This window comes from Cydia splendana, chromosome 8, assembly GCF_910591565.1.
Source record: "Cydia splendana chromosome 8, ilCydSple1.2, whole genome shotgun sequence".
NCBI lineage: Eukaryota > Metazoa > Arthropoda > Insecta > Lepidoptera > Tortricidae > Cydia > Cydia splendana.
The window spans coordinates 17415326-17438840 of NC_085967.1; the positions used below are offsets into that span (position 1 = coordinate 17415326).

At 39.4% G+C, this 23515-nt stretch overlaps 3 protein-coding genes across 3 annotated transcripts in view; 1 reads left to right on the plus strand and 2 right to left on the minus strand.

Moving 5' to 3' along the window:
* LOC134793061 (uncharacterized) overlaps window positions 1-1241 on the plus strand; it is a 148597-nt gene extending 147356 nt beyond the window's left edge. Inside the window, exon 15 of the mRNA XM_063764585.1 lies at window positions 690-1241. Coding sequence (XP_063620655.1) covers window positions 690-854 — 165 coding nt within the window. The 3' untranslated portion in view covers window positions 855-1241. The remainder of the gene's footprint in view (window positions 1-689) is intronic.
* On the minus strand, window positions 1232-18590 carry LOC134792947 (luciferin sulfotransferase-like). Its single transcript, XM_063764425.1, has 7 exons — window positions 18348-18590; window positions 14184-14318; window positions 13695-13794; window positions 13027-13349; window positions 2624-2718; window positions 2102-2285; window positions 1232-1651 (listed from the first exon to the last, which is right to left on the minus strand). The coding sequence occupies exons 1-7, from the start codon at window positions 18433-18435 to the stop codon at window positions 1536-1538; spliced, it is 1041 nt and encodes a 346-aa protein (XP_063620495.1). The 5' UTR covers window positions 18436-18590; the 3' UTR covers window positions 1232-1535.
* A 3078-nt stretch (window positions 18591-21668) lies between these two features.
* On the minus strand, window positions 21669-22654 carry LOC134793266 (uncharacterized). Its single transcript, XM_063764831.1, has one exon. The coding sequence runs from the start codon at window positions 22346-22348 to the stop codon at window positions 21764-21766; it is 585 nt and encodes a 194-aa protein (XP_063620901.1). The 5' UTR covers window positions 22349-22654; the 3' UTR covers window positions 21669-21763.
* Between the last annotated feature and the right edge of the window lie 861 nt (window positions 22655-23515).

The window sequence follows — 23515 nt, forward strand, 5'->3', positions numbered from 1 at the left end:
TAACTTCATGCCCTGACCGTCATCCTTGTCGAACGCGTGTTAATTGTTATTTCCTTCTCGCTCAGTGTCAGCAGTCGCAGTGTTTTCCAAACTTTTCACGTCGTAAGCTTGGTAATTAATGTGTAACTGTGAATTAGTTTTTTAAACGTTTGTCTTGTATAGATAAATAAAGTTTAATTTAATACATTAGATTTGTTTTATTTTACTATGTTTCTACATGAATAACTTAAAATTAATGCCGTTAAAATAATTTTCACCGTTGGTTAAAATTCTCCCACATTACAAAGTTTGAGAACCTGTAAACAACATGATGACGTAGGCGCGTGTCAGTTGGGTCATACGCGAATCTCGGAATGGAGTACCAGGCGGAGTATATTATTATACCATGCTGGCTTGCTTGTCTACCGTGAACGCAGGTATTAATCCGAGCTCGCGCGGCGAGTTCCATAGGCCTGCCTAGGTCTTTTCACATCATTGTTCATCCATAAATTTTCTTTTTAATTGTGCCATTCTCAACCAAAGGGGTACTTATTTACGGTTGTCAATAAGGCGCTATTTCCGTATACGTAGCTTCTATTTGAAATCAACCTTATCGACAACCGACAATGTGGTACTTTTTGGTTGAAAACGTCACTTACGATTCCTGCTGTAGTACATTTTTTTATGTATATTTTTGTTTGACATTTCAGACGGCTCCCGCAAGCAAGACATCAGCAGTAAAGAGCGTACCCAAGAAGCCGCTTGTGAAGCCCACCAACGGGCTCGTGAACGGCGACGGCGCCGGCGACGAGCTGAAGCCGCCGCCGTCGCCGCCGGCCGCCGACAACGCGCTGCTGCCGGACGTGATCGCGTGAGCGCGCGTCGCCAGGTCGCCGCAGAGTACACACTCGACGTTAAGGTTCACTCAGGCCGCCCGCGGTGGCGGGAGCCTCGATCTCGGAACGCCCCAGTGATCGATTCCTATTATTTCCGCTTGAATTTTGTGATTTTCTATAAGTGTATGATAGTTGACGCGTTAGGTGCGGGAACGTGTTCCCGGGGTATATTAGAGTCGCTTTATAGACGTACGTCGCCGGTTCGTTACGCGGGCCGAACCCCGCAACGGTTATTATTCATTATTATGATATGAGTCTGTTTTTAGAATTTTATATTACCAACGAATGATTGATTTAAAATCTGGCTTTTAATTTATTATCTTTGTATAACCGTATTATTTAAATAAAAACGTGAGGAAGGACTGAGACATTGTTTTATTTATGAAAATTCTAGTGATGCGGTTGTTTTTTACGCGAGGCTTAAGGATTAGATGTTGTTTAATTGCTACTGTACTTACATATTATGTAAACTTAAATAATCATGGTGTTACAAAGAAATAACTAAAATAGAACATTTTATTCGAATAAATGATTATACATCCTCTTACAAGCCTTTTTCTTACCAAACTATTTACAACACTATTCCTTTGTATTAACTAGGTACACTTAGTTTATCAATATCAGTTATCACTTAATTAACATCACATGGATAGGTATTGTCTAAATAGAGAAATGCGGGAAACGAAAGTCAGAATCCTTGAGGTTGTCGGCGATCCAACGATCTGCCTGCTGCGTCATTTCCTCGTCGAAGTAGTCGCGCCAGCCGCCAGCCTTACCTGCAACCAATCAAATATATTTATAGTAAACGCTAAGGGCCAGTTGCACCAACAACACTTAACAGACTGATCAACTTCACTCAACTAAGAACTGAAAAATCCCATCCCGTGAAATTTTGCGAAAGACGCGACAGACGGTTTGGTGCAACCTCCTCTAATAATACTTATTACAATTTTTTCCATGAGATGGATTGTCTAAATTAGGACTCTAGTTAGCTTCCTTGTGCACAAAAAACGCGGCCCTAAATGGCAGCGGATTTCCAATCTTGTCACAACGCTGTCGAAGACGAAGCCAAATATCAGATAGAATATAAATGACCGTTCAATTGGTCCAACCGATCTGTGAAATTAGTACAAAAGCAAAGTGATAGATAGAAATTTGGCCAATCGTACTGTCAGTTCAGTATCTGGGACTAGGATATAAAAACTCAGCTCATCTACCGGACGTACCTTTCCGAATGAACCCTTGCTCTCCCGGTATGAGAATGCCAAGCTCCTTCATGACGTCATAGTTAACGGACTTGTTATTCTTGAAGCTGTCGATGCTCAGGTGCTCGCAGAGCTTAGCTATCTCTTCGTCAGAGTACTGCTTGTCGAGGAAAGCAGCGACGCGACGGACGGCCGCTGGTAAATCCTGAAAGTTATACGCTAAATTAACCTTTGCAGAGATATTTCAAAATTCCCCCTCTAGCGCTCACTCTGTATTGTTCTTAGTTGGTCATTGATTATACGATATGATAGATTGCGCGCTTTATGCGATCCTTGCTTAAGTTACTCTAATTACTTTAGGCGCGGAATCTGAAGCAAACATAAAAATGCGCGCATTCGCGTCGCAGCGCACATTCTAGATCTGAACTGAACGCACCTTTAGGTGTAGGTATAAAAAACTCTCGAGGCAATGTCGAGTTAATTAAAAATATGACCGGAAACAATCAAATGTATGGGCATTTAAGTATATGACGTGAGTCTGACCTTAGTGAGCTCTTCATAGAACAAAAACAACATGCGAGGATGATGCCTCTTCTGCCACGCTTCTTTAAGGTGTTCGAAGTATGGCGTCCAATGGTCTGCAATGTGTAAACAAACATTAACAGTGGCGGATTTGCAGTCTTTGCAGCCCAAGACCCTGTAGCCGCCCCTTTCTCAGCACCCATCATATTGACTACATTTTGAGTTATTTCTTGTTATCATCAGCAAATTTTTTGCCACAAGTGCCGATTCCACTTGATTCGATTGTAAGAAGACATTATGACCGATCAATTGGAGGTGCAGCTAGAAGCAACAACGTCATCGACGCCAGTAAGCGCATTTGGAGGCATTTTTAGCATTTTTATGAATTCTCATCAACTATCCACACGTAAGTACATAATTTATCCACCAATTTTAGATTTATGGTAACATTCGAGCGCTCGAAATTTAAAATAAAGCCCCCAAACGCGCTTACTAGCGTCGAAAATGGCATTATTTCGTCTATTATTATTTATTTATTACTATTATTAATACAAGAAATAACCTTACGATCTAATTCAGTTCCCTGCAAAACTGTTTACACAGTTTGTCTGCAGGTGCGAGTCTCTTATATAATTACTTACATACGTAATCAATGTAAAATATTATAAAAACTAACATCATACACTTAACTAATATAATCAGATATACCTTACTTTACTTGGGTGACATTTGCAGGCATACAATTGTCACCCAAGCATATTTAATAGGTGCTGCTTGATTGCTGTTTTTGGGCTCGAGCTAGGCTCGAGCCTGATATTTTCTGGAAGACTGTTTAAAAAATATGGCAACCTTTTTTTTAGAGTTCGGTCTCCGTAATAATTGGTGACGCGGGGTATTTCATATTTTCGCACAGCCGCTGATCTTGTATTATGTTTATGTTCTACTCGTGTCGAGATATGCTCCTTATTGCTGTGGTTGTTAATTGCTAAGAGGTATTTGTGTTTTAAGCTGACCGGGAGTATTTTACAAATTTTAAATAGTTTATTATAATTACCTTTACAACTGTTTCTAGTTTTTTTATTGACGAGTAACTTTAAGAATCTAATTTGTAGCGCTTCTACTTTATCTATATACGATTTAAAAGTGAGACCATAGCAATCAAGGGCATAGCTTAACACGGAATCAACTATTGCAAAGTGTTAAGCACTTTAATACATTAATTGGTACTTTAAAGCTAAGGTGGTAAAATTTTTCCTAATAAAATTCTAAGTTTGCTACAGATATAATTTATATGTTGTTGCCAAGAAAATGCGGAATCTACTTTAACACCTAAATATGTAACACAATCAACTTTTTCTATTGGTCTACAATGGCAATCGTGTAAGTTATTATGAAGGCAAGTAAAGCTATGGGTATACATAGGGAGTGGCATTTCTGTTGGGCTTAGATATGGCGATTGTATAATTAGGAGCTTAGCTTTATCTGAATTCAATATAATGCCATTGTCATGTGACCACTTTACTACTGAGTTTATGTCTTGTTGGACTAGACGACAAGTTTCTATCATATTGGTTCCTGCGCGTAGGGTGCATAGGTCGTCAGCAAACATGTGTGCGGAACAGTTTCGCAGAACTCCACATAATCTATTTACATGCATTAAGTAACACACGGGGCCACATACGGAACCCTGTGGTACTCCACAATGTACCAGTGTCTCATCACTTAGGTCGTCATCAATCTTTACTCGGTATGAACGTGATGTGAGATAGTCGCGAAACCATTTGTTTAGCGGCTGGGTTAGTAGCATGGGGTCTAAAACGCAACTCGCCTAAGGAGCAGCTCGTCTAAGTCGCAGAAGGTCTACTTCGCATCTCGTCTAAATAGCAGTTTGTCTAAAACGCAACTCGTCTAAAGAGCTGATCGTCTAAGTCGCAGGTGGTCTGAATCGCATTTCGTCTAAATAGCGGTTTGTCTAAAACGCAACTGGTCTACAATTTTTCTTGAGTCGCAACTCGTCTAAATAGCAAGTGGTCTACTTTGCAATATCGGATGGTTTCCAATTCCGGAACTGATTTTCGATATTGTATTCCAATTCCGGAATTCCGGAACTGGTTCTGGAATTAGGGTTTATCATATTTTTATTAGATTTTTTAGTAAAAAACAACAAAAAATGTGGAATTCTGATACTTTATGTTTATTAAAGTTAGTATTGTTTAAGAGAAATTTAATTTGAAGTAGGTAGCTACGTTTTTTTTTTCATCTCTTATTTTACCACCTTATTAAAATGGTTACTTTTATTCACTTCTATGATACGGGGTATTTATTTGGCGAAACTATAGTTGCTAGCAAACCATTATATGCATAATTTTATGAAATAGTTAAATATAATAGCTTCCTACTTTTCTAACCTAATATTCTCTCTGAATCGAAGATAAAGAGACCAAATATTTTTAAATATCTGTTGAGATTTAAAATTGCCGCATAAATGTACATACTCTAAATTAATTACTGAATTGATCGCTAGATGTCTCTTTTTAAAATGCAAACTAGCTAACGGTATGTTTTCTAAAAACAATGGAGTCAAACAGTTTCCATGGTCAAGTCAGTAACCAAAAGTAAAGTGACAGTGATACAGTGAAGTATAGTAGTAAAAGTAACAGTGCTTAGTGATAGGAAAGTGAACTTTAAAGTGCAGTGTTTAAGTGCGGATTTACAACAGCCAGGTGCGAACATTTGGTCCTATTCGAGTCGGATCAGGCTGTGACGCGAGTGATAGTGCAGTGCAAAGTGGACTCTATCGGATTGCACTAAGGACTATAATTGAGTAAGATCGTTCCGTTTATTTGAACTTGTAAAATTTTCCGCGATATTTGGGACTTAGAATATTTCGTAGTGTTCTGAACATAGTCTAATTTTCGAGTATCCGAGACTTAGAAAATTTTCATAGAATTTAGAACATAGAAAAATTCTGTGATTAAAAGACTTTGAATATTTTTCACTAACTTGTGTCTTAGAAGTTTGGAACTTAGAAAATTCTTGGAATTTGGACTCAGTCAAAATGGAAGCCTTATTCGTAGTACAAGCGGATAACTTACATCTTCTTCAGAAAACGGCTACAAACTTCAAGAAGTGTCCCAAGGCGAGACTTACCAAGTCATACTTGCAAGTCAGAGTGGAGAATTTAGACAAACTTTGGGAAGTTTTTCAAAACACTCACCGAGAGATAGTGAAGATAGCGACAACAGAACAACGAAATAGTCACGAATATTTTACGCAAGAGATATACGACAATGGAGAAGAGTTGTATATAGACACCAAAGCGGAGATACTTGCGAAATTAGAAGGAGAGCAAACGAGTCATACATCAGGAACGGAGAAGCAATCCATCAGACCACAGAGCCAGGAAGTTAAGCTACCTAAGATTAATATACCACAGTTCAATGGAAATTACAATGATTGGGGGACTTTCAAGGATCTCTACACATCTCTCATTCATAATCAGAGTTCATTGAGCCCAGTGCAGAAATTGCACTATTTGAAGAGTAGTCTTAGTGGCGAAGCTGAACAACTGCTAAAGCACATTCAAATTACTGAGAAAAATTATGAAGTAGCATGGAATACCTTACACAACAGATACAATAACAAGAGGATTATGGTTAACTCAATTTTGAATAGATTTTTGGGTCAAAAGAAACTGAGCGTTGAATCTGCCAAAGGTGTCAAAGAATTGCTGGATATTTCTACAGAATGTCTGAACAGCTTGAAGAACAATGACATTAGTATCGATAACTGGGATCCAATCATAATACATCTATTGGTGCACAAGTTAGATACGGAGTCACACAAGCACTGGGAAGAGGATCTGAAGTCATTATCTGTGGAAGACTTGCCGACATTGGAACAATTCAGCAAATTTTTGGAGGGAAGATTTAGAGTTTTGGAGATGGTTCAAACTGCGCACCCAAAAGAGAAGCCTCAAGTTAGAGCCAAGACGTTCCATGCAACTGCTACGCCTAGCAGTACCACAGACTCCAACCATCAATGCGGTTTCTGTAACGAAGATCATTTTATCTACAACTGCAAGGAGTTTGCTAAATTGGATCCCGAGCAACGATCCAAGGAGGTTCAAACAAGGGGTCTTTGCTTCAACTGTCTACGGCCTGGACATAGCGTGAGATTTTGCAAGCGTAATACTTCATGCCTGCGTTGTAAGAGAAAGCATCACACACTATTGCACGTTACGAAACCTAACACTGTATCACTCGTAGAAAAACCAGAGAAAGAAAACAAAGAGCAAGCTACACCAACAATCAACATAGTATCTCACTGTGCCTCTCAGAGACGGGTTACTCTTTTAGCTACAGCACTAGTGAATATTATGACAAACAGAGGAGCACAAGTAGTTCGAGCACTCATAGATCCATGTTCGGAAGAGTCATTTATATCAGAGGAAACAGTCAACAAACTACAACTCAAACGAACAAGGGTGGAGGGTCAAGTGACAGGTGTTGCGAAGATGTCGACTCCAATCAAGCACGCGGCGGAGATACAAATTGTGTCGAGAATTAACGAGAGCTACAAGCTAAACTGCACCGCCTACGTGTCAAAAAAAGTTACTGACATAATGCCTGTTACGAAGATCGATAAAGAACAATGGTCTCAACTACATGGCTTGGAGTTAGCTGATCCTACATACTACAATCCTGGAGAGATAGATTTGTTACTTGGTGTGCATGTCTATACAGACATTTTAATGAGTGGAGTCATCAAGGGCAAACCAGGATCACCGATAGCGCAACAGACGTTATTCGGATGGATAATTTCGGGCGGAGCACCCGCTGAAGAGCACGGGAAGAGTGGAAGAATTGTTAGCATGCATTTGAGTGTGAGTCTAGACAACATGCTGCAAAGATTTTGGGAATCGGAGACGCTAGATAATGAGAGCAAAGACACTCTGACACCTCTAGAGAAAAGAGCTGAAGAGATTTATGAGAAAACACTAGCGAGAGATGAGGATGGAAGATTCATTGTTGGACTACCATTCGTACGAGATACACCGATTGTTCCCGAAAATTCCCGTTCAATTGCTGTCAAAAGATTTGAATGTCTAGAGAGGAAGTTAGCACACAACAGCAAATTGAAAACTGAGTACGATAACGTGATTAAAGAGTACCTTACCTTGAAACACATGGAACCGGTAGGCAAGCCTGAGAAAGATGAGAAAACAGTCTACCTTCCACATCATGCGTTGGTTTTAGCCTGGATAAAAGGAGATCCTAACAGATGGACACCCTATGTCAAGAATAGAGTGATTGACATAAGGAGCAATTTAGACACACACTGGTTATATGTCAATACCAAGGATAACCCAGCAGATCCAGCTTCCAGAGGTCTGTCACCCAGCAAGCTGAAACAAAATCAGTTATGGTTCAATGGTCCGGAATTCTTACATGAACCTGAATTCACCATACCCGTCGACTCCATACCTGAAACAGAATTAGAGAAACGCTTGTTAGTAAAATGTAAGACAACAACCATAGAAACAGACTCTGAAAAGCTTACCTTACTGAAGAAATACTCGTCACTGCAAAAACTTCTGGACGTGATTTCGTATTGTAGAAGATGGCTGAAGATCCTGAAAAGAGAAAAGAATATTAGTAAACATATAACCTGTGAAGAAAAAGATGAAGCACTTACCTTGTGTTTAAAGATGTCCCAAGAGATAGAATTTCCTGAAGAGATTGATCACCTGAAAAGTGGAAAAACTATTAAGAAAAGCAGTCGTCTACTGCAATTCACACCTTATCTGGATGATAAAGGTCTTTTGAGATTAGGAGGAAGACTGAAACACGCAGAGTTGAGTATGGATCAAAAGCATCCTATTATTATAACTAAAAACAACGTATTGTTACCTGTTTTGTTGGAAGATTCTCACAAAAACACTCTTCATGGAGGGCCGCATCTCATGACACCATATTTGAGAAGCAAATACTGGATTATTAAAGGAGGTTCTTCAATAAGGCAGTTTTACAAGAAGTGTATAACGTGTGCAAGATACAATGCGAAAACAAATACTCAGTTGATGGGAAACTTACCGGTAGTTCGAGTGAAGCCTTCCCGCCCTTTCCTTATCAGCGGTGTTGACTTTGCCGGTCCCATCACATGCAGAATGAGTAAAGGTCGAGGAGCTAAGACATACAAGGCATATATTGCTTTATTTGTGTGTATGTCTACCAAAGCCATACATTTGGAACTAGTCAGCGATATGACCACAGAAGCGTTTATCGCTGCTTTCAAAAGATTTGTGTCTAGGCGTGGTCATTGCAAGGAACTCTGGAGTGATCATGGTACAACATTCGTTGCAGCTGAAAAAGAACTATTGAAGATGTGGCAACAAGGTCGCAACGAAATCCTAGAAGACTTACTCAAAAGTTTAGACGACAGAGGAACTCGTTGGAGATATATTCCCCCTGGAGCACCAAACTTTGGAGGACTATGGGAGGCCGGTGTAAAATCGACGAAATATCATCTGAAAAGAATAATGCAAGACGCAACCCTGACGTTCGAAGAATTTTATACGGTCCTTTCGCAAGTTGAAGCGTGTCTTAACTCACGTCCATTGGCTCCATTAGGCGATGATTTAGATTATTTGACACCTGGACATTTTCTGGTCGGCGAACCCTTGATTTGCTTACCAGATCGCAGTAATGAGCAGAGTAACATATCCAGCTTATCGAGATGGCAGTTGACCCAACGAATGCTACGAGATTTTTGGGTTAAATGGCAAAGCGAATACCTTTCTCGTTTGCAATTGCGTCCAAAATGGAATACACCTAAGAAGGATTTAGAAGTTGGAGAACTGGTATTGATCAAAGATGGAAGATTTCCACCAGCGAACTGGAGAGTAGGTAGAGTACTTAAGAAGTACCCTGGCACTGATGGATTGACTCGTATGTATGACATTCGTACAGCTTTCGGGATTACACAACGGCCGATTACCAAGCTGTGTCGACTTCCTAACTAGTAATCAAGGAATACTTCCTTGGCGGCGGAGGATGTTGAGATTTAAAATTGCCGCATAAATGTACATACTCTAAATTAATTACTGAATTGATCGCTAGATGTCTCTTTTTAAAATGCAAACTAGCTAACGGTATGTTTTCTAAAAACAATGGAGTCAAACAGTTTCCATGGTCAAGTCAGTAACCAAAAGTAAAGTGACAGTGATACAGTGAAGTATAGTAGTAAAAGTAACAGTGCTTAGTGATAGGAAAGTGAACTTTAAAGTGCAGTGTTTAAGTGCGGATTTACAACAGCCAGGTGCGAACAATATCAATTCTTAAAATTCGCTTATGTAGGATTCAGACTATTCTGACTATTCTAAGCAAGTAAATCGCTTTGCTTTTTTTTATGAGCCAATATTGTCCCACTGCTTTAGCAAACGGAAAAGTAAAAAATACCTATACTATAGGTAGTTCAGTAAATGACTATGAGGCACTTAATAATAACAAAAAACACAAGTATAGTGTAGTTTCTTAACAATTTTCAATAATAAACGTATTAAAACCTAAAAAAAGTACTTAAATCCAATTCCGGAATTTTCGATAAGTATTCAGTTGTATCAATTCCGGAATTGTAATATCGGAAAATTTGTCCGAGATTCCGGAATTTTGAAATTCCGGAATTCCGGAATGCAAGCCCTAATGGAAACTTAACGTGTATACTTAACAGAAAATATGAAAAAAAGTTTGGTCCACAGAAATTAGTACATTTCTATCGAAAATTGAGATTCATCCTTTAACGTTTAACGAAGTTAAGATTTTAAGTAACGGATTAACGATTAACGTTATAAGTTAATCATTTGATTAACGGTGCCCAGCTATGTCTGTTAGTATCTTTCTACGTAGCATAGCTGGAGAATGGAGTTCTATTCTCAACATCCGAAAAACGAAGTGTTATCGTCTCGTGTTCTCTATCTTACATAGTATACTAGAGTGAAATGAAAGGGACACTAATAGCGAAAAGCCGATTTTCGATTATTGTGGCAGTCAAGTGATAGACCCCTAGTTAGCTGTCATATCAATTCAAACGTCAAGGTCATAATATTTTTTAATAACGCCATTATTCGCGATAGGCAAAGGCCATCACACGATACACCACACCAAACGACTAAAATGTCACAATGAATATTCAAAAAAATATTTTGAAAAAACGGCATGTTATAAAAATAATACAATTACATGTAATAAGGTTTACTATCGGTATGGAAATAATCTCCTCCCTAGAATTTATAATCGTTTGCCAAATAATTTGAAGTCAGCAGAATTATCAGACAATATGTTTATTAGAAAGCTAAAGGAATATTTAATAGATAAGGCGTTCTACGCATTTGATGAATTTATGAATACAAACAATGTTATATGTGATTATTGAAATGAGATACTTATTATTGTTAATATAAAATAGACATAAGATGTAAATATGTATAATAAAATTGACATGTAACTTACGTTATGAATAAAGAAATTGAAATTGAAATTGAAATTGGTAAAAAATATAATATTGACACCTTCAAAAAACTCAAGGTAGCCAATTCTACTCATCTATGAAATATTGTCAATTCCCACGTCCTTAATACTTGCGAAGTAGACCACTTGCTATTTAGACGAGTTGCGACTCAAGAAAAATTGTAGACCAGTTGCGTTTTAGACAAACCGCTATTTAGACGAAATGCGATTCAGACCACCTGAGACTTAGACGATCAGCTCTTTAGACGAGTTGCGTTTTAGACAAACTGCTATTTAGACGAGATGCGAAGTAGACCTTCTGCGACTTAGACGAGCTGCTCCTTAGGCGAGTTGCGTTTTAGACCCCATGCTACTAACCCTAGCGGCTGCCCCACACCACATTCGGCCATTCCATTTAAAAGGGTGTTTGTATCTAAGGTGTCGAATGCTTTCTTAAAATCATAGAATATTGCTACAACAAATTTTTTATCGTCTAAATAAGTATTAATTTCATCAGTGAATTTGGACAAAAGAGTGGCAGTACTTCTATTTCTCTGAAAACCATGTTGACAATCATTTAATATACTGTTTTTTTGAAGGAAGGAGCTTGTTTGATTGATTATACATTTTTCAACTATTTTATCTATACTGGAGAGAATGGATATTGGTCGATAATTTGAGTATACTTTACGGTCACCCTTTTTATGGATTGGACGAACTAGAGATTCTTTTAACTTATTAGGGTATTTATGTTGAGCAACTGATACATTAATTAATTTGGCTATGACTGGACTTACTTTATCTACGATTAGCTTCAGGTCAGACATGCGTACAAGATCGCTTCCCGGCGCTTTATTTTTATCTATTAGATTAATTACACGTTTAACGTCTTTGCTATGCACGGGTTGCCACCTCATACACACGTCCGTCCTGTTAACATATTTGTTTCTGTCTAACCATATATCGTTACATGTATGCTTAATTTGCTCTATCTCGTTTGTAAAGGTAAATGCAAACTTATTACAAATGTCTCTAATAGTGTTACCTTGGTCTACCATATTACTAAGGACGGAGCTGTCTAATGAGATTTTATTATTTCCTAACAAACTGTTTATTTTTAGTTTTTGTTTGTTTGTTTGTTTGCACCTCCATTTGATCAGTCATAATCTTACAATCGAATCACGTGAAATTTGGCGTCAAAATTTGTGTTTGCGTCCACACCACCTGACTAAATTAAAAAAATTATCAGATTGAGCGAAAAATTGCCCTGTCTGGACTGCTATTTATTCATATACCTACTTACTTGTTTAACCCGTGGAGCGCCCTACACAGACACGTGTGCTTACCAGCACGTATAGGAGTTCCATACTACGGTAATTCTGGGGCGCTCCAGGGGGTAAATACGTTTTTTTTTGTGTCATATATGCTCACAAAGTACGTAGTTAGACTAGGTACTTATTATATCTCAGCAGTTACTTAGCTGGTGACAAATAGAACAAAATTGACAAATAAAGAAACCTAATTATAAGATATTAAGTAGATAGAATGGTGGCCGTCAACAGTGCCAGTTTTCCGATCTTTTTATGTTATTTCTTAGCTTTATCAATGTAAAACGGTAAGTGCCGCGAAACTGAATCATTTCCTTGTTTACTTAATTATACCTGTTGCAATCACTGCAATCAGGTTTCTGGTTTTATACATATAAATAGCCTGCTTTATGAATTGAAAAATGAACTGCACATTTATAGGTATACCTACCTACGACTCTATTGAGTAAGTATCACGGCTATAAGAACGTAGTAACTATCTTCTTAGTAAGTAGTTTGTCGTAAGAATAGAACGTCTGAAACACGACGCACATTTAAGACAAAGTGTTTTGACTTGAATATTAACGGCTATATGATAGGTGGTACTCACGCAAGTCATTGATGAAGAAATTCCAATACATTTTGAAGTCCCCGACATATCCCTGTGTTCTGATCAGCCTGTTCAGATGGTAAAACGACACAGCGACATCGCGCGGGTCACGGGCGACATACACCATCCGACCCTTGTCTAACAGCGTGGGGGGGAGTAGGGATATCGGTAAATGAGTCTTGATGAAGCGCTGCGAGGTGTTTTCCGCCAATTGTTCTGTTCCAGGTTGGGAGACAAGCTCCAGTAGGCGCAGCTTCTCAGGACTGTGGCTGTTTTCTTCGTGGAAACGCGCTTTCATCACTGGGTGGACAAATATTGAGAACCTGGAAACGATAACGAGTTTGTAGTTTACTGAGGGTCAGTTGCACCAACCACATGTTATCAGAGTGATCAACGTCACGCAGCAGAGATTTATGAAACTTCCCATACAATAAAGTTTAGCGAAAGCTTTTTAACGGGTTGTTGTGGCAGTAGGTTCGGTGCAACCGACCCTTAATTAAGCACTGGAACTTACAAACTTGACAAGGGCCTAGCTCACCTAGCTGGTGAGTAGGTATTGTTCAGGTGGTAGTGATTTACGAATTTAAATAAATTTGTCTACACAGACTTACACTTGAGATTCTAGCTAGATATAAATACCTATGTGACAATATCTCTGTGGCACTTACTCTAGAAACGGGTATCTCTCGGTGAGGGGAATCGCGTTGGATTTCTCATAGTCCAAATCGTTTGCAACCATCCAGACCAGTTCTTGCGTCCAAGTGGTACCTGAAGCGAGTACGGATACTTAAATAATGTATAAGTACTTATGAATATTTTTGTTTTAAATTTCAAAAGTATGACCCCATTCGGCAGAAAGCATGGAACTTTTCATGCAATGTAGCCTATAAAACATTACAAACCAGCAGAAGTGGAAACATAAGTCGTCAATTGTTATTTTAATTACTTTATTCCTATAATAAATGAAAAGCCTCAGGTTTTCAGAATGGTAAGTAGGTAGTGGTAGATAAAAACATTATACCTAATCTTTTCAATTAAATTAGTAGGAAGTTATACCGAAGATGCCTGCAACGGAAAATCATAAGATCGAATTATGCTTGTTGATTTTGCGTGTCCTCGTTAAGTTTATACTACACAGCATAGACATCATTGCTGACCTGATCGGGGGTAACTGGCCACGAAGATGTCACTGGGGCGCACCTCCATGGTGTAGATGTTCAGCGCCTCTTGCTTGTACTTGTCCGGGAGAAAGTAGCCTTTCGGGCCCACTCGCACGAAACCGGTGTGCTCGCCTGCAGACAAATTCGATAATTAATTAATCGCAACTCTACTTTTATCGATTGACCCATGGCTTATAATATAAGCCTATAAGGGGTCCTTCTGCAGTCGTGTTGAAATAAAACATATAATCACAACCGTATTCCGCGGTATCTACCTATCTGTTAATGTTAATGGCTTCAGAGTGAGCGTCAGGATGACAGGCCGCGTAGCCAAGATGTCAATAGCTTACGCTCCGTAGCGATCGAAACGCAACTGTCACTGTCGCACTTATATGGAAGAGTGATAGAGAGATGTAAAGCTTTTCGTTGTCGAAGCGATAGCGATTGTAACCTTGGCTAGGCCGGCAGGACCATGATAGCTATTTACAACGAGTGTTACTCCAAGTTTAGTACCTTTTTTGTACTATTTGGTACCTAACATCAAATAATCGAGAAATATTGCAAATAAACCAAGTGTTAATAATTTGCAATCGGCCATTCTGACGTCAGGTTGACAGGACCTAAGTTTTTGTATGATCAGTGATCACAAATTGAGCATGGTTGAAACTTATGAGTTCACATTCGAGATAAAGGAATTACCTAGGTACTAGGTGATGATGGCAGAATAAAATCAAAGTCATCATTCTCTGATTTAAATTCGAATTGCTTAAATCAACTTAAAAAAAAAAGCTTAAAGTGAAAATAGTCGTGTTTTAGAATTTAAGTATTTCATTTCGCAGTTTTAATAAACCTAATGGTAGTAATGGTGTATGCCTGCATAGGCTGCATACAATTTACTGCGAAATATGATGGTGTCGATGGCCGTCCGAGGAACTATAAATAATTGCTGCAACGAACGCATAGCCTTGATTTAAGTTGAGTACATTCTTGGCGGTGCACCTTTATGACCAATCGTGCGTGCTATTTGGAGGCCATCAGTTATTAGTTTACAAAAAACCTTATTAATAAATAAAATAACAGTGAAATTATTAATATTACCTTTAACAAAGTGTGTATCATTTATATATATATATATATAATATAACCATGGGGTATATAGGGTAGTTTTTGTCCCGGACTTCATTCTCTAAGGGATTAGGGTTAGAAATATATATATGTCAACTGCTTTGTAGAGAGTGGGGGGTGTAGAGGGGTTATATTTGTGATAATAGTAGGTAGTCGTTCGAAATTGGAGGTTAGTTTCTGCTGAATAACTGACCTATGTGTGTTTACGATATCCAAATAATTTTTCAATCTCAATCGAAGGGGGCTATTCATAAATTACGTCATTTCAAATTAGGGGGGGGGGGTCTGGACATCGGATGACGGTAGCATGAAGTAGGAGGAAATGGGGTCATTTGAAGCATGATTTTTGGATGATTATAGGGGGGGGGGGTAAAAATCGATGACGTAATTTATGGACAGCCCCAAGGTTAAAATTATAGGAACAAGGGTATTTATGTACCAATATCTATAGGTAAGTATACCAAGCATTTCTTCAATAGATATTAAATATTAAATGGAACCATAAAAACAATGAGTGAATAATCAGCAGACAGCTACTTAATCAAGACAAAAGTAGGTTACATTGATAAAGGACAATGACTTTGATAGAAATATATATCTACTTACTTACACGTTGATATGTGTCAATTCGAGTACAAAACGCAGCAATAAATATGTAGTAGATTGTTAACCATGGGATGAAAGGCACTCATTTCTGCCGAGGTAGTTTGGCCAATACTCCGAGGCTAAAATGATGCCTTTCACCCGTGTTAAACACTCTACTTTTCTTTTCGAATACGAGGAAAGTAAAATGCATGTGTTTTTTTTTAAACATGATTTTTATAGTATTTTTGAGGGTACTTTCAATTAACAATTTAGGCAAAAGTATCGTTATTATGGAATGGGGAGTCAAATATCAGAATGGAAATTGTATAACAAATCCATTTATACCCAAATTAAAAAAAAAATAATTAAATCGTACGTGTAACCTAAACTGCTCTAGTGCAGAAACGTATCAATAATGACCCTCTTTCAGAACATGAGAAATGAAAAAACTTATCTAGTCTGCCTGCTGTTGAATTCAAATTTATTTCACGTACAAGTGGCTTCAAATTTCAGCACATGAAAAAAAGTTAATACACAATTACTCCCAAATTGTACGGGTGACTGTACGTAATAGATACTTACCTAAGAGTACAATAGGTACACAAATATATCTGACAGAATTTTACCTATTTGTAAATCCATTAATGCAAGAGGACGACGAGTCATAATAAATAGGTACCTAGCTATAAGTATGTTTTTTGCGTTCGTTTCTTGCTGTCATGATAGTATTGTTGGTGACTGTACCAATGATTTATTATTTTGGAGAGGTACTTACTAAGTAAAAAAAAGGCAAAGACCTTAAAAGGAAGGTCGGTGAGGCCTCCGGTCCGTACGGAATTAAATAGAGTACGGCGGTAACGTATTTGTTTACACTTGTGAATAAACAGTACAGTCGCCTGCAATAATATGTTTCACAAGGAAGGCCGCAAAAATAGAGATAGATAGAGATAGAGATCTTTATTTTGCATCCAATGTACATATTTATATTATCTGACACGATCTTATTTGTAGAGCCATAAGAGTGTAGGTACGTTGTCACATATTTTTGCGGCCTCCGAAGAGTGACATATTATTGCAGGTAACAGTAGGTACAGTAAACCTACTAGTAACTTTTTTTTACGATATTACTATTATTATTATTCTCTTTATTCATTTCTCATCTTAAGTTAGGTTATTTATAATATGAATATAAAAGTAAAATATAAAAACACTTACAAAACAATAAAAATTAATATAAACACATTATAAAAAACCTAACCTAGGGTGCCGCCAGCAGCGGGGCAGGGCCCAAGCTACCGGTGGTCAGGGCCGCAGAGAGAGGAACCGGCGGACTATCCGCGCCGTGTCCAAGATCACCGCCTTCTGCATCTGACCCTTGATCCAACCACCTAGCGAGAGTCTCTCAAGATGTTGGTCGAGACTCTTCGCTATTAGACCGTTCACTGAAACGACTATCGGGACAATGATCGTCGAATCAACATCCCACATGGCGGTTATCTCGTGAGCCAAGTCTAGGTACTTACTGGACTTGTCCTTCTCGGCTTTCACGAGATTCTCATCATGGGGGATGGTGATGTCAACGAGCACGGCCCGACGTTGCGATCGATCTATTATCACGATGTCAGGCTTATTGGCTACAATAGTTCTGTCAGTGATGATAGATCGATCCCAATAGAGCGTGGCACGACCATTCTCGAGAACAGGCGCAGGTAAGTACTTGTAGTACGCGGTACTTCGCGGTCCACAAGGCCGTATAGAAGAGCAAGTTGCTGGTGAATAATCCTGGCTACGAGATTATGTCTGTGCAAGTACTCGCCGTTAGCAAGATGAGAACGAGATTATTATTATTTATTATTAATTTATTGGAAAACCAACAGCACAAGAAACATATTAACAATATGTATAACAATCGGAGGCCAATTATAGGTTCTCACAGATAGAATATAAATGCTATGCTATGGATATGGTAATGCTGTTACGCATAATCCCTGTGACCTAGAGAGGCGTCGAGGGTTATGTGGGACTCCCATCTCCCATTCCTTTTTCCTACTACCTACTAGTACAGTCCGTTGCAGAGAAAAGGTACCCGTCCCCCTCTGCATGTAAGTATGCAAAGGTGCTAAACTAATAGTATTGCTGACTGTACCTAACTGCACTAAACTGCTACATAAATCAAATAGGTGCAAGAATGCTGTTTGAATAATTATTTAAGTAAGTAATCAGTAAATTTAGAGTTGACCTACACCTACATACATATAGAAACATGACCTTATTCAAGCTGTTAAAATTTCCTTTTCTCGTTCACTCGCCATGAGAACATTTAAAAATATTAATAAGTATGCATTGGTTCTAAAATAAAAATATTTATAAAAACATACAATTTAAATTTACAGTAAAATTTAAATTTACAATATATTATAAATCCGAAACAATATTTAAACATTTACCTACCTGTAAAATACTTCATTAATTCCGCACCCAACTTGGGCTCTACATCCCTAATTTCTAAGGGAAACTTGTTATTATTTTGTAAATCCATTTTGTCTTTTATAACCCGTCGTATTTTATTCACGATCTAATTAAAACAATTGTCACACTTTAAACGTGGAAGTGAAACCGAGGGAAAGCGAAAGCGCGCGCGTTTGTATCGGCGTCCGCGCACACTGTGCGAGCCAAGTCTTCGACTGATATTGTTTACCACCACTCAAAACAATCTCATATAAAGTGTCCATAGATTTTGGTTCTCGAAGCTGTAGAGTGTAGGTTAACAGGTACAGAAAAACAAAACTGTAGTTAGGCTCGGTTGCCTTGAAATTGACTGGTGGTGAACAATACTTTCCGTGTTACAAGATTATCGTTGTTGCATTTCCACCCTGTAGACGCTTTGAACAATGTCGTATAGATAATGTTATTGCACGTAAATAAATTGTACCTACCTTAAAGGTAAATCAGGATTGCAACAAGGTACAAATATTGCATAAGGCAAGTGCCTGTACACATAACTAATATATTCGAATTAAGGACGTCATCACTTCACACTTTACGCTGCGACACATAATAAAATTATAAGCCTCTATGGATATAGATATTAATTATATCACCAATGTAACCATCGTATAGACCCAGAGCTTGTCCAGTAAAATGTACCTATACTTATAGCAAAGACATATGTAACTTCATATAAGATGAATAAAGTCTAAGGAAAAAACGTGCCTCGGAAATCAAGAAAAAGTCATTCTCGGATAGATGGCGCACACACCTTTAGCCTATGCTCGGCTAGATGGCGTGACGACACCGTTTCATATTTAACAATTTTAACACATAGATATCAGTGAATGAACATGGGTCAAAATGATAAAAAAAATATAAAATCATTTATCCATATACATATATATACATTTTTTTGATAATTTTATACGTTTTCATTTTGAGTTTTAGACGTCTGTCGATAGATGGCAGTAAATTTACTGTGACTACAAAATTTACTATGACAGGACCCCTCTATACTGTCTATTCTCTTTGCTTATAGTATTAGTTAGCTAACTACTTATTATCTTTGCCTTTACCCATCACGGAACAATGGTGTTCCGGACATTTGGGAAGCGTACGCGGAGCCGAAGCCAACACGTAGAGACCCTTGTTACACTTTAGTAAGAAGTAAATTGTAAGAGGTACACCGAGCGGATGCTGCCCATGCCCGTGTAATAGGACGCAATCAGAGCCAGCACCCACCAGGGTGCATGTAAGGACGTCTTTCAGGAAAATGAACTATTAGGCTATTGGGTGAAAGCGATGGACTAAATAGGTAAGTACTATGTGATAAACACCTGGACGCCTGCCTAATAAAACGGTATGTAATTTTATTTCCGGCAGACGGTGACACGCTGCCACAAGATGGGCCTCCACAAAAAGTGTCATCTAGGGCAACATCGGTGTGAAGGCTGAGGGTAGAGAGGTGTGGTGTCACTGCACTTTAAAACATATAGCCAACTCGCCACTTACGTTTCTACATCTACCTACACTCGAGAACGCAGCTCTCGCGACTTCACTTTGGGCAGCCGGCTAAGGCAAGCCAGAGGCAAAGTATCTTGTCCCACCCTTTCGGGGGACAGAGTTCCCCTAGGAGCACTCGGGTACGTGGGGTCGCTATTCCCCATTAACTCGCCACAAGCTGTCCAATTGTAAAGACTACCTATATTAGATTGTGGGTTGGGTCAGCCTGGTAAACGAGGTATCTTAACACATTCGGTGCGGAAGCGCAAAACCCAAACTTACTGCCAGTGCTTTACGAGTCATATACTTCCCGTATTGAGAAAGCCAAATTTGCGGCACGACCTAAATTTTCCCGTACCATGTCCCGACTTTAAAGGTCCCTACAGACCTGGAATGTTATCGATTTGAACTAAAAGTCATTCTAATCAATAGACTATATCCTTCTGTATATTTGTGTATATACAGCTGGCGTCGCCCGCGGATCTGTATAAAATTACAAAAGATATAGGCATTTTTCAAGACCCTTAATTTTACGGGAATATACTTCCCTTGCCGCACAGGCTGATATAACACTAGTGATGGGATACTAAAGAATCGATAACGACTTTTATAATCGACAAAATATTTATTATCGTCATCGTGTCTGTACGTGTTCAAAACAAATATTATTCATCCTCATATAATTATCCCATCAAAAACATTACATGTAAAAAGATGCAAGTCTCGCAATGCAATTCTTCTACTACCAAAAAGTTTTGAGATGTTATGTGAAACCAAGTCGGTTATTTTAGTTAGTGCCAGGGGGTGTTAAACCGTATCAATAAGATATCTTTAATTTTTAATACGTATACCTAATGACTTGGCCATCAAATACGGCCAAATGCTTCCCCTAACGCAGCGAATATGTTAAATTAACTCGCATTTGGCTGGTTAGTAATATTACTTAGTTAAGTAGGTACGCAGCTTAAGAATGGAAAGGAAAAGCAATGCCGACGCCTATTAAAATTGCTCGAGCATGAAACCAGCGCAGTGTGTTTTGTTAGTCTATTGCAGCTAGGCTGCGTAAAATAATAAGTATACCTATGTATTTGTAACGATTACAATAATATTGGATTATACATAGCCCATTTTAGTCTAGAAAGGTGGGCCAAAACTGCTATAGCTGAGGGGACCCAACGGCACACAACAGAACAGATCTCCGTAGTAAAGGCAGGGCGAAAAGGTGGTGACAGGACGATAAGGACGCATTTTATGGCGAATAGGTGGGAAATAGCAAGCGACATGCAGTACCTACTGGATAAACATTGAGGAGGCCCATATCTAATAATGGGCAAACAACGCTAGGATTATATTATTCACTGCACGCTTTAAATTGGTCGTCCCAGTTTTTAACCTACTTATTGGGTACTTAATTTATCATATAAGGAAAGTAAATGTGACCAATCTAGAGTTCTTTTCATAGAGTATATAAATAGTTAACTGATAATGGATGTATGTATGTAGAGTTATCTGCATGTTATGTTTTGACATTTGTATGCGACTGCGCGCTTGTGAGAATCGTGGAGAATCGCGTGCGAATTGCGAACATACCGTAAACAATGATGGTCTCTACTTATTCTCGTTAGAATGTGCTCCTTCATTTGCATACCTGGGTTATCTATAATATGCCTAGCTTTATTAATAAGCTATATACGTAATAGTAGGTAAAACGACTTATTCATAGTCAAAGGTATTTTAGAAAATGTAAAAGGGAATAATAACACGCGTACACAAACGCAATTCAGTAAAAATATTTTACTTCAAAAGTCACAAACTTAGATAGCTTAAAATAGGCAATAAATAACTTAACAGTACGGGTTTATGGCGAGATCGATTTATGAGGAGATGAGCACGACTGCGGGCTCGGTAGGAGATGCCGGTGCTTCGGGCTGCGCGGCCGGCTCGGGCTGCGGCAGCTCGGGCTGAGGCGCCTCGGGCTTCGGGGCCGCGGGCGCTATCGCTCGGCACACCAGCGTCACGGGGTCGCGCTCCCGGTCTGGTCCGCACTGCTCCTGAGCTCCCAGAAGTTTGTATTCCTCTTTGTCGCTCTCGGCCTCCTGCGGCTCGGCTTCAAACCTTCGTCGGCCGGCGATCTCGACGACGACGTTCCGACCGTCGGTGTCCGCGAACCGCTCGCTGTCCGACCCGATATCCACCCTGTACGGTGTGCTAGGCTCCACGAACGCCTCCATCACCCTAACGTCCGCGCGCTCCTGGAACTCATCCTGCTTATTGGTTTTCAGGCCGCCGCCGAATATATCGGTGATCGGCAGTTTCATCTTGTCCGGGTAGGCGATGACGAGGACGACATTCTGGACGTCGGCGCGGACGTTGAAGTCGCCGTCCTGCCGCTGGTCGTAGGTGGCGGGCGCGGCGGCGGCGGCCGCCAGCAAGGTCGCGAAGGCCAGTGTGTGCAGCATCGCGCGTGTGGTGCGGTGTCCCGGCGGAGACTGCGCGCGGCGGGCGCCCGCGCCGCTTTTACCGGGCTCCCGCGAACCAGTCGTCGGATGAAACGAGCACACGGTAACGGTTAACACAACATGATCTCGGTCCCTGGCGCTGCGCACGCAGTAATGGACACACAATTTTTACCCGCTCATTAAGAGGTCGCAACGGTGTATTTGTTTAGGTATTATTAAAACTTATAGTATAGGGTCGTCGTTAATTTACGTGAAAGATAGAGTTTGTACTTGAACGTTGGCAACTACGAAGTGTTCGTGGGAAGAGAGCTAAGGCTATAGTGTTTGTTTACAATAGCGTCGCCACTGATGTAGATAGTTACATCTATTGTTACAACAAAACAATCGCTCATAAAGGTCTTGTAACACTTTCATTATTCGAGCACAAAGAATGAAAGACAAATAGGCCCACCTAAATGGCTAAGGCATAAGACAATGGCTATTAGGTTTTGGGAGGAAAATCACCTGATACTCTTACTCCGTAAGATATAGAACCCTACTGGAAAACGTTCCCTAAGTTAACGCAAGAGGAAAGCCTCAAAAGAGATCTAGAACTCCCGTCAATCCGGTTATCGCTAGGGTTTAAAATAGGACAATGCTCAAGTGCTCATCACATCAGAAAATTAAATTAAACAAAGCAAATGTGATATAGTGTTGACAAGTATTTGTTTTGTGATTAGGTATTGTTTATCTGTGTACCAAAAATTGAGAACATCAATTGGTGATTTGTATCAAGTATTTTTGATCTCCCGGAAACTAGACCGGAACCAATTTTGGGCGATTTTAGGTCTCCTGCTATACTATCGAACTTTCGGGTGCGGGAGTAATAATGAATAGACTAAGTAATAAGTTTTTATCTAGAATAAGTATATTATCTAGAAGTCTCTTGTTGCTCCGGCGGACTTGAAATGTCGTCTTGATCGGTTATGGCGGTTATCACACTGATGCGGTAGCCGGATGAGGCCTAACCTAACCCGTCATTTGCCGCTTGTCTGACGACAATGGGCACAAGAAGCGCGACAGTGGCCGCGGGTCATCGATACGATAACCGAGTTTCTGCGCTTACACTTGATCTAGGTACCTACTAATATATACAGGGTGGTTTTGTTGGCTGACCATACTCTGAGG

Bases quoted from the DNA above. Each gene is read 5' to 3' on its own strand.
- LOC134792947 (XM_063764425.1), bottom strand. From the start codon at position 18,435: ATGGATTTACAAAATAATAACAAGTTTCCCTTAGAAATTAGGGATGTA. The intron at 2,719-13,026 runs GTGAGTACCACC...TACACATTGCAG, and splicing joins TTTCTTCATCAATGACTTGC to ACCATTGGACGCCATACTTC. The intron at 2,286-2,623 runs GTCAGACTCACG...TATAACTTTCAG, and splicing joins TCTATGAAGAGCTCACTAAG to GATTTACCAGCGGCCGTCCG.
- LOC134793266 (XM_063764831.1), bottom strand. From the start codon at position 22,348: ATGCTGCACACACTGGCCTTCGCGACCTTGCTGGCGGCCGCCGCCGCC.